General features: G+C 37.7%; 1 protein-coding gene across 8 annotated transcripts in view; it reads right to left on the bottom strand.

Moving 5' to 3' along the window:
- Positions 1 to 333: 333 nt before the first annotated feature.
- myt1la (myelin transcription factor 1-like, a) overlaps positions 334 to 11,235 on the bottom strand; it is a 52,752-nt gene continuing 41,850 nt past the window's right edge. For 5 of the 8 annotated variants that reach the window (XM_034313947.2, XM_026923752.3, XM_026923751.3 and 2 more), the window contains 11 exons: positions 10,613 to 10,831; positions 9,920 to 10,038; positions 9,725 to 9,793; positions 9,571 to 9,633; positions 8,249 to 8,332; positions 7,911 to 8,132; positions 7,711 to 7,802; positions 7,426 to 7,529; positions 7,194 to 7,337; positions 4,333 to 4,395; positions 335 to 3,708 (listed from right to left, as the gene is read on the bottom strand). In XM_034313947.2, the coding sequence (XP_034169838.2) occupies positions 3,568 to 3,708; positions 4,333 to 4,395; positions 7,194 to 7,337; positions 7,426 to 7,529; positions 7,711 to 7,802; positions 7,911 to 8,132; positions 8,249 to 8,332; positions 9,571 to 9,633; positions 9,725 to 9,793; positions 9,920 to 10,038; positions 10,613 to 10,831 (1,320 nt within the window). In that variant the 3' untranslated portion in view covers positions 335 to 3,567. Of the gene's footprint in view, positions 3,709 to 4,332; positions 4,396 to 7,193; positions 7,338 to 7,425; positions 7,530 to 7,710; positions 7,803 to 7,910; positions 8,133 to 8,248; positions 8,333 to 9,570; positions 9,634 to 9,724; positions 9,794 to 9,919; positions 10,039 to 10,612; positions 10,832 to 11,235 lie in introns of all 8 variants that reach the window. The other 3 variants (XM_026923754.3, XM_026923757.3, XM_053242263.1) reach the window with 2 other exon arrangements.

Here is an 11,235-nt window from a genome sequence, read left to right as displayed (position 1 = left end):
ATTATTATTATTCTTCACTTTATCATTATTAAAATCACATAATCATTTATTTTTAAATTTTGTGAAATAGCAAAATAATAAAGATCCAAAGTACCATAACATCCTATTTTACTTCAGTGATTACAAATAGTAGGCCACAGTCGTCAGGGAACAGCATTCGCTTTTATCTTTGCCACTGAGTGGTGGAGGCGTTATGTTTTTGTTGTCCAATATTCCCATTAGTGAGATATCCCAAGAACGAGTAGTTGAATGCTTGTAGGATTTATGTGGAATTATCATTATAACCAGGACATGAACTGATTAGATTTTGGAATTGACCAAACAGGGCAAGGTCACAGCAAGTTCAAATGTCTGAAATAGTTTTTCTACAATAACATCCTACCTGTTTGTCATACAGAGATGTTACTTACACGCTCATGTTCAGGAAGTTAGGGCCTATTTTTTTGGCTCACTATGATTTTTGCCATCAGTCCGTCCGCCATCCATCTGTCCGTCAGTCTGTCCGAGATTATCGTTAGCACAATATCTCAAGAATAAGTGGTTGAATGTTTTAGTATTTATATGGAGTTATCATTGTAACCAGCAGATGAACTGATTAGCATGATTAGGAATTGATCCAAACAGTGTCAAGGTCACAGCAAGATCAAATGTCCGAAATAGTTTTTGTTTAATAGCTTTCTTTATGTTTGAAGTATATTTTAAAATTATTTCCGGCATACGAATTAATAACAAGAAGGACTAGACTTCTAGGTGGCAGAGGCATCCCCGTTGACCCTGTTGGTATTGTGTTCGACTTGTATTTTACTTATATTTTAACACTAAGACAAGGAGATATGCCATGTGGCAACACAAGTTTTATTGATTAAGAGATGTCAACACCAGCATAATAAAAATTGTACAAAGTTCACAATTTCAGAATGAAATATCACTGCAACTTGTGATCTTAAACATTTACAGTATCATATCAACCAAAAGTATCATATCAACCAAAATCATGCCATGTAATAAAAAAAAAAAGAGCTAGAGTTAGAGAGCAAGATAAGAAAAAGCCATGTTTTTTTTTCGAATATAAAATCCTGTTTTAAAATGATTCATTGAAGTCCTCTTCAAATGGAAACTTGTAACCTGATGAATTCACAATTAATAATAAGAAAAGTATTCTGCATTCAGGCATGTGATACTGTACTTAGTGTTTTCTATTTAAATAGATACAGGTAACATTTTTAATTAGATACTACAATATGTTAGAACAAAAGGTGAGCAGCAAAATTGTGCTTATTGTCCTTTTTCCTGCTGAATTAGTAATGAGAGGTTATGAAAGGAAATTTTGCTATCAGTCTATTAGAAGCATTACTACATTGGCAGCTGCATACACAAAGCTTTGGAGAGAAGAGAAAGGAGCTGATCTGTTACTCTGTTTGATTGCATGGTACATGAGAATGATTAGCACCTTGGCATGAATTCTTAAAAAATGCTGCACTAGCCTAAAATGAATAAAGAAAATAGCTAAGAACAGTGGTGACAGCATGGTAACCTGATGTATTTTATGAAGATCATGCTTAGTATACACAACCGACTCTTAAATCACTAAACTGAAGCATTAATACGATACTGCTTAATGCCAGCATGTGTTGTCAATATTTAAAAAAAAAGGGGGACATGCTTGGGGAGTTTAATATGTTGAGGTCAAGTGCATTTCTGTCTACAACTCTTGAGTGCACATATATTTCCTTATACATCATGAAGTCATTTCAACTGGTAATGCCAGTAAACATTACTGCTCACTCTGGAACCGATTGCTCTTATAGTCATCCTTCAACGGTTAATTGTACGGCCAGAGGATTTTCGGCCTGTACAACAAGCCATTGTCCAAATTATTAAAAAGCTTCTGTAAAACCTTACTTAGGTTTCCATGATTCTCAGACTTTAAAGTGCTTCGGATTCACCATAGACAAAACCCAAAAATCAAGAATGTGATAATAAAATACAGATTTCCACAAAATGTAATAAATACTGCCCTTGATACATGGTACTCTGAAATGACATACCCATAATGCTTAGGTCTGCAACACTGACAGAGAAACATGTCACGTGCTTTGCATCTGATGCTGATATACAGTTTTTTTTTTTTCATATGATAATGCATTAGATTGACATAGTGATGGATTGGACAGTGACATTAACCCTGTAAGTCCAGCACATACTTATTCTAACATTCACAAACAAAGGAAATCTCTGCAAAATATTTTCTGCACTATTCAAGCTTCTGGGCACCTCCCCATTTGTGTGTGTGTGTGTGTGTATATGTGTGCGTGTATATATATATATATATATATATATATATATATATATATATATATATATATATATAACATCAAAACATGGAAACAAAGGTGTCCCTGTGCAAAACATAACATGAGAAATGTAAAATTATAATGTATATGCATTCATCCATTTGGATTCGATCACTCATGTTTAAATCCTAAAACATGATTGTAGTAAAAGATTTATATAAAACTCAATACTTTACATTTAGTAAAAAGATTAATCAGTTTTCTGTGATGTTTACAATAAGAAATTGCATATACCCGAACATTTGCATCCCATATCTAAATAAATGATTGATTCATTGTCATATATTGCTGATATGCTATTTTACTACCCACTAATGTTTTTACGATCATAAATTCATAATTTATGCTGGATTGTCTCCTTAATATTTTCCATAGTGATTGGAATTAACCAAATGGGAATCACATTTGGAGAATATACAATACGGATGGTTGAAGTTATGAAATATTTCTCTCACAATCTTGGGATTTGCACCAGTGGGTTTCCGTGTCATGATGTTTCACAAAAATGTACATTTTTTTGTCTATCCATTTTTTATCCATTTTAAGTTTTGAAAATGAAACAAATAAAAGCTCAAAGACCAACACATGTACTTCAATAGAGTGCCCACACTGACTGCTGCAAACTGCTTTCTGAACACAATGACAAACCGCTATGAAATTCTTTCATATTATTAAAAAAATTTGTGGTTTAACATACATTAAACAACCTACACTGTACACATTGAATTCCTCTTATTTTTAAAAGGAAAAGCTTATGTTAGCTGATTGCCCTTTACATTTCCCTCATACCACATTTTCAACACTATGTTTTTCCTTCTTCTCGTTAAGCTTTTTAAAACAATGAATGTTTTTTGTTTACAATTAATAAATACATATACACTAAAATGTGCATACATTAGCAGCTATAAACAGTACATCACATTATGTCAGGTCATATGAAAAATGTACAAAACATGAATGTTCCTCAAAACATTTGCCATTGGTAATCATTGTTAAAGCAAGGCAACAAATAATTAATGTATTTTTTCCCCTCAAAAGCATAACAGAATAATAAATAATGAAAGATAATACAATTAATTACAGCAGCAAAAATCATAATCATTATCCATACTTTTTACATGGTTTTTTTTTTCCTTGTTTCATTTTCCTTCTTTTTGCTTATCAATGCTTGCATAAAGCAAACCCTTAAAAAACGAGGCAGTGGCTCAGGGAGCTACACTTGGATGCCCTGCACAGCTTGTTTGATGTTCTCCAGCAGGGCTTTGTTCTCAGGGCTCTGGTACTGGTCCTGATGCGTATACATATCTGTCAAAGTGCTCACGTAACTGTCAAAATTTTGCTCGTTCATCGGCTCCTGTGGAACAGATTGGAATCAGTGAAAGCCACTGAAGGGAGAAGTTTTTGAGGTATTTGTGGTATAACAAACAACAGACAGGGAAGTGGTACATCTTAGGGAAGGATTGTATTGCACTTCATAACTGCACGGGCAAATCTAACAAAGAAACAATGAGATTTCTAAACTGTCCTGGATACTCCATAAATCATAAGATGGACAAATTACGAAAAAAAAAAGCATGTGTTATGAGTGCATGCCTTATGGTGAATCTCATGCATATGAATGTATCAGCACTGATACTAGTGAAATAAAAACACAAATTGCAGGGCCATGGAAGGCAAGAGTATCAACAAGCACCAGTTATTTAAATGTAATTATATCTAGTTCATAACATATTAGAAAACAAGTAAATATGGCTCATAGTGTAACTCCAGCTGCATACACTATGTCAGCTATAATCTATACACTTCACTATTGCCCTATGACTGCTTTTTCAACTCATATGAAGAAACACATATGGACCTTTGTGATATACTGTATATGCACACCACAGTGGGTGTAACGGAGAAAAGGAGGGCTATAGGGAAAAATAATAGGAGCAATAAAAGGATAAAGTTAGACTGTGGAAAATGAATATCTTACTCTGTGGGGCATCTGTAAACAGCAGTAATTTTTAACAGGGGCCTCTTTCAGTGGCACCGGTTTCTACAGGGGAGAGGTGTAGAGAGAATACTATTAGCTGAACATGTTTTTTCCCCAAATGCTGCAGATCTCAACGAATGGTGTCTGTATACTTTACAAGAATGGACAGCCAAAAGTTGAATGTGGACTTGAGAAACACAGTGGCCCTTATTCATCAAAATTGCATAGAAACGAGTGCAGATTTGTGCAGAAGGACATAAACAAATTTGAGTCTAATTCAAGAAAGAGACATACAACATCAAAACAAATGGTCATTTGAGCACAGTTGATGAATCAGCTTGAGCTGCGGGGACACAAGCTCCATTTTATCCTCATATATGCCTAATTTGTATGAAACACACCCTAATTAAGAAGGTGTGCATTATTCCAGCTTTAATATAAGCTTTTAGTAGAGTACAGTTATACTAGGTCCAAAGAAAATAGTTAATCAATTTATACCCCTTCATAACTAATTTACCCCTCTTAACTGTCATGGATGGTGAGAATCACTTGGACATCTTCTATGCATGTGCGCATACACAGGCTTACAGAGACGTTCCAACAAAGTCACAAAGTGCAATATAACACAGTATTTGCAATATATACTACTGTTATACAGCCTACTTCTTCTCACCTCAGACACATGGACACCCTATGGAGCTATCTCCATCTTAACAGCTTGTGAATAAGTTTGGAGCTACAGGTGACATGTCCACTAAAGCTCCTGTCATCTCCTATCCTCTCTTCAGCCTAGGAGAGTCCTTTCCTCGAGAATGTTCGGTAACTCTGTGGTGCCCACTAGCATCAAGTTGGAGCATACTCATGAAGGTCATGAAGGGGCTGGTAGTGGGGTGATTTAAATCCAGTGCCATCCAGAGGTAGAGCTGGAGCATTGCAGGGATACTCTCAAACTTCTGCCATCAACATCTTCCTAGCTCAGAACAAAGGGTTCTACTCAATGTACTTTCTCTTTCAGAGGAAGGATGACCATTTCCATCTGATTCTACAGTTGAGACAGTTGAACAGGTTTCTCCCCTTTCATATGATAACAATGAATTTCTCCCCTTTCGTATGATAACAATGTTAGATGTAATTCATGCCGTCTAACCTCAGGATTGGTTCATGTCGACTGGTTCACACAGGACTGTACAACACCTATTTTCATGTTTGCATTGTCTCAGAACATAGATGATTTTTGATATTTGCCTTCCAGGGACAGGCATTCTAGTTCAAGTTCTAACTTTCAGCATTTCTCTAGTGCTACACGTGTTTTTGAAGCGGCTTGGCTTGCACTGAAACTTATTCATGGTTAACCTCACTGAGAGCAACTCACCTGCCATGAGTGTACCTGTAAAATGATGGGAGAGAGTTGGTGAGTGGCATCTTCACCACTTCTGGTTGTCATAGACCCATTAAAGGTTTGGCAAGATGCAGTTGTTTGTCTATCATGGAGGAAAGATGTGAGATTTGCCCACTATGGCCTGACCCCTACTGCCGCATGCCGTTCTATTAGGGAGATTTTCCTCCTCATAGGCATTACTTAGGGGTGTGCCACTTCAGGAAGCCTGCGATGCAGCTACCTAGACATCACCAAGTACCATCTTCAGGTTGTGTGTGGAGTGTGGAGGTCATCTCCAAACAGGTTTCCAGTCAGTCCTAAGGTGAGTTGGTTCCATTGTGGCATACATTAAGTGATTTTCACCACTGATGACTGATGGGAGGGGTGAGTTAAAATGCTAGTTACATATGAAACTGCGGTTGTATGAACCCAGGATAACTTTTACTCAATTACTAAACTAATAAAGATCCATGTCTGTTCCTCTGATTCACAATTACATATTACATCTTGACACTAAAAAATTTCCTAAAAATAAAATCCCGCACTTGCGACTCTGATTAGTAATGTTATTTGATTGTTATTGTTACTGTTTAATACTCTACTAACTGTACGTATAAATATTGTTAAGAATATTGCTCATTTTGATACTGGTTTTGATTATTTAACTGCAAATTTTCCAGGTTGTTAAAACATTACACTCAAATTTACATGCATTCAGACCGGATATGAGTTTGATGATATAGAATAGATACACCAAAGCAGACCAACAGATACACCAAAACTGATGAATAAAGAATCCGATTTGACCGCACGCAACTTTGAGGAATAAGGGCCTATGTATCCAAGTTTGCCTCAGACTCCTAATGGAGAATGTAGAGAATTAGAAACAGCACAGAAACAGCCAACAGTCATCCAATGCAGGTGAGATGTGAGGAGTGCAAAGACTTATCGGACTGAATCCCATTTCACTGGAGGTGGAGGTGGAGAACTGAGGAGCCATATTCAGAAAGGACATGTTTCAGTTGTTTAGCAACATGGCTCGCTTTAAAAACAGGGATTGTCCAATCACACCCTGTCTTGGACAATATGAAGCACCATAAGCAGATAATGCATGAGTATGTGCAGGCGCATTAAGCCATGTTTTTATTCAACTGAAAGGCAGTCATTTGAGGTGTGAGTTTGTTTTCATAGAATGATCAGTAAGAAAAGTGACCTAAGCACAGAAGCATATGGAGCTGGGACAAACTCAACAACATACATAAAGAAGCAGATGGCAGAAAGTCAGCTGTATTAGTGACCCATTACACACATGGGAACCCAAACAACTTTCACTGCCGAGTGCTGTTTAAATTTGCAAGCCATGAATGAAGTTTTCCTTATTATATCCTCTAGCATTGACATTTTAGATCTGAGTTATTTCTGGACCCTTTGATAAAGTGCTTGTTGTAGTGTGTAGGTGATAAGCTGTCTGTCTGTCTTGTACCATATGAGGGAGCTGGATGTTGGCCAGGCTGTTGATGAGCGACTGGCTGAGGTTAGCCAGCTCATGCAGCAGTGAGTCATTCTGCTGCTCAATGGCCTTGTTCTCTTCCTCCATGGACTTCAGGTTGGTCTCCATGGTGGTGATCTGGGCAAGGAAGGAGGACGGTTTGCTAAGACTACAGACAGATGACTGATTGGTGAGGAGATGAGAAATAGGTAAAAAAAAAGCTTACTTGTGTCCTAAGTTTAATCATGTCAGACTCCACTTGATTGTTCGATTCATTAAGATCTTTGATTTCTTCATCCAGCTGTTTGATTTCCTCATCGTTCTCTATTCCTAGACAAGAGCACAAAATGACTTAAAACCACAAGTGTAATCTCATGACTCAATATTGTTTAAACACATCAATGACAATATCATCATGTCTGTTGTTGAACACTCCTATATGTTATCATTGTGGGTGAATGAAGATGCTATTCTGTTGAGAAATGTTATAATTCATTTACATATGATGTACCTTTGCTTGCACGCTGCTTGATTGTAAGCATTTCAACTCCAGTCATTCGTGCTTTCTTCATGGCTGAAGTGGCACGGGGACAGCCAGAGAGACTGGACAGAGAAACACACATATATGCATTTTATTTACAGTAATTGTTTATGCTTCTCATAATCCAAGAAACAGCACGTGTCCATATTCTGTCCCTCTTTCATACACACCTCCGGTGGGTGAGAAAGCTGCCACTAACATGGCCCGAGCCGTCACACCCAGGTGTGGGGCATGTCATGCCATCAGTTTTTCCAGATTTCCATGGAAATGGAGCTCCATTCACGAAACCGTCCTTCTGACGCTTGGCAGCCAGTGGGCAGCCAGATGCACTGCGATGAGATGCGTACTTCCCTGTCACATGACCCTGACCATCACATCCAGGCACTGGACATCTGCAATATAGAGCTCTGATTATGTACACACCCTCATGTTACTCTTTTATTACAAACAGGGCACGAAATGTTCTTGAAAGTTCTTGAAGTACATTAAGTCTTAATGGAAAACCTACTTAATTGGCTCCTGATCATCTTTGTCCTCCTTGTTATGAATGATTTTAATTCCACTCTTCTTTGCTCTGGGACAACCTGATAGACTATGACAGAGAATTTTTTTTACATTTACAATCTTAATTACCAGTTACATTATTGTTTGACATTTCTAGAACATTCCCTCATTCCCTACAAGTATATACAGGCAACTCAAGAACAACTGGCATCCTGATGAAAAATGAATTATGAATAATGCATGCGATGAGTAATATTTTGAGCTAATTTTATATATATATATATATATATATATATATATATATATATATATATATATATATATATATATATATATATACACAAAACACTGGTTCAAAAATTATTGGCCGCCCCAATGTAATGTTGGAGGGCACTTTTAGAGGGATCTTGGACATTCCTTCATATAGAACGTTTCATACAGATCATTATGTTGTTGATATCAATACCTATATACTGTATCGCTACAGTATATAGCAGACACAGTTATATGAATACTTTAACTGTGTGTGATGGCGGCAGGTCGAGGGTGAACGCTGTTTAAGCGTCAGCCTGTTGCTTTTTAAAATCTAAGCAGCCACACCCATTGTAACTAGATGCAGAACTGAATTATGCATTAACAGAAATGAGATAGGCTATGTGTCTGATCACAATCGGACTGTACGTAGCATGTCACAGTAGAATAGTACACCTCATAACAAAAGAAATATCAATCCATTTACCTTTTTCTGTGAAAATGTACAAGCATTCTTGTGTCAAACCCTCTATGTTAAACCTCTGTAACAGTGTTTCATTAATTTTTGCAAATCTCTCTGCTAATACACCAGATGTTGTTGTTGTAAATGAAGAGTTCAGACAGGTATTTGTCCTCAAAGTAGGCTGCACATTTGACTATTGCCTCGAGGAAGCCTTCATGACTAAGGTTATCAAGTACCAACTGTTCCTGAATAACTTGAATAACTCTGAATAACAGAGCTCGGGTACAAGTGTAGACTTTGTATACGGCAGCCTAGGACATGTCCACAGACTGGTCATAAGAAGCTTACAGCTGGTATGGATCCCTAAAAGGAGAGCTAAACAGCCAGCAAAACAGCAGCCGTCATATATGCTATTTATATCCTTGATAATCTTGATACATTCCATGTTTTATCTGTAGGATGATGTATTTTTCTGTATCCTGCATCTCTATTATTTATGTCCTGCATTACTACTTTGTGGATAAAAATAAATTGTTTATTTCCATGTGTGTGTGTGTGTGTGTGTGTGTGTGTGTGTGTGTGTGTGTGTTTGTGTGTGTGTTTGTGCTTACCTCCTGTGTGAGGCATAGTTGCCTGTAATGTGCCCGGAGCCATCACAACCAGGAGTAGGACACCTGAAACAGACGTGAGCAAGCATACAGTGAGAACTTCTACTCAACACGGAAGTACACAAAATGACTTAAGCATGATATCATAAAGACTTACTTTAAATCCTGTGAGTTTGTTGTCATCATACTGCGCATGCCTTTATCAGCTAACTGGCAGCTAGAGAGTCTGGGGTGAAAATTCACCTAGAGTTAATGGACACTTAAAAAAACAGTCCAGATGGCAATTATACAGCAAGACTCACATTCTCATAAACCCTTTATTAGGTAAAGAGTGTAAAGTTAGTCTTCTTACGTGAGGAGTTCTTTCTTGCTTTCTTTGCAGGGGGCATATTTATGTTTGGGGCTGGGGAGGGACACCTCACTCGGGTACTGCTGATTCTCCAGCAACTCCTGGAAAGGGTCCAGCTCATCCTAGCAGGGCCAGAAAAACTCAATAAGCACTCATAAATAATAATGTTGCCTATGTATATGGATCAATCCTAGTGTTGTATTAAATTATAGCCAGTTGGGAGTTTTCATTCAAAATCCTTTACAGTCAAGGTCTAGATATCAATGAATAACAATTTACTTGATTGAATATGTGTGATTAAATGTCTTCGATACTAAAGTTTAAATTTACTTCAACAAAATTCAAAGTAATTAAAGTTTGTAAATAAAATCAAGTTGGCAATAACACTCAGCAAGCACTTCTAGTCTTTACCACTAGATGTCTCTAAAGGCCTTTGGGTGGAATGGTGCCCAACTATCTGTCTTCTCCTCGCTGGATTTTATTTCCCCGACACTCCATATGTCAAAATGTAAAATATGACATATATCCCGTATCTGCTTTATCTGCTGCCCCATTAAAACCTGAGAGATTACTCTCTTCCACTAAAGTGCTTGGTATACGGCAGCCAACTAAACACTAGCAGATCCTGCTCGACCATCCATCTGTATAAACTACAATAAAGCAGCACTGCTCCCAGGTGGGATCTAGACGCTGTACCTCTTTATGGTCCTCGTCCAGACTCTTAATCTTGGTGTAGTCTACTGGCAGGTCCCAGCAGTCTGTGCTCATCTGGTAGCAGCGGCTGTTGAGCAGTGCTTGCCGTTGGGGGGACATGGGCTGCAGCGGCGTGAGCACCGTGCCCTCGCCCATGCCCCCTGCATGACCCACGCTCAGGTCCAGAGTCCCGCTCTCCTCCACCTCCTGCTCATCTGGACTCTGGACAAGAGAACAGAGGAGACACCGGACAGTGGGAGGAGAGAATAAGAGGGGCGACGAGTGATGTGATGTTGAGTTGGAAAATGGAGGAGAGAGGTGAGAATGAAAGCAGAGGATGGAAAGATGAGACAATAGAAAAGAAGATTTGAAGAAAAGAGAAATGGAAATGTACATATAATAAGACAGAAATTAAAATAAATTAATTTAAGAATGTAAAGAGGTAATATATAGGTAAGATGGCCAGAAAATGGTGAAAAGGAAGAAGAAAAGAGGAGATAAAAGAAGATAAATAAAAAGTGGAGGAGAAGAAATAAAAAGAGAAGACAGAAAAGTAGATGAAAAGATGAAATAAATCAACAAATGGAAAAGAGTAGAAAAAACAAATTGGGAATGGTAAAGAGGTG

The sequence above is a fragment of the Pangasianodon hypophthalmus genome, chromosome 19 (genome assembly GCF_027358585.1).
Source record: "Pangasianodon hypophthalmus isolate fPanHyp1 chromosome 19, fPanHyp1.pri, whole genome shotgun sequence".
In the NCBI taxonomy this organism is placed as follows: Eukaryota; Metazoa; Chordata; class Actinopteri; order Siluriformes; family Pangasiidae; genus Pangasianodon; species Pangasianodon hypophthalmus.
This window is presented reverse-complemented; position numbering and strand designations above follow the sequence as displayed.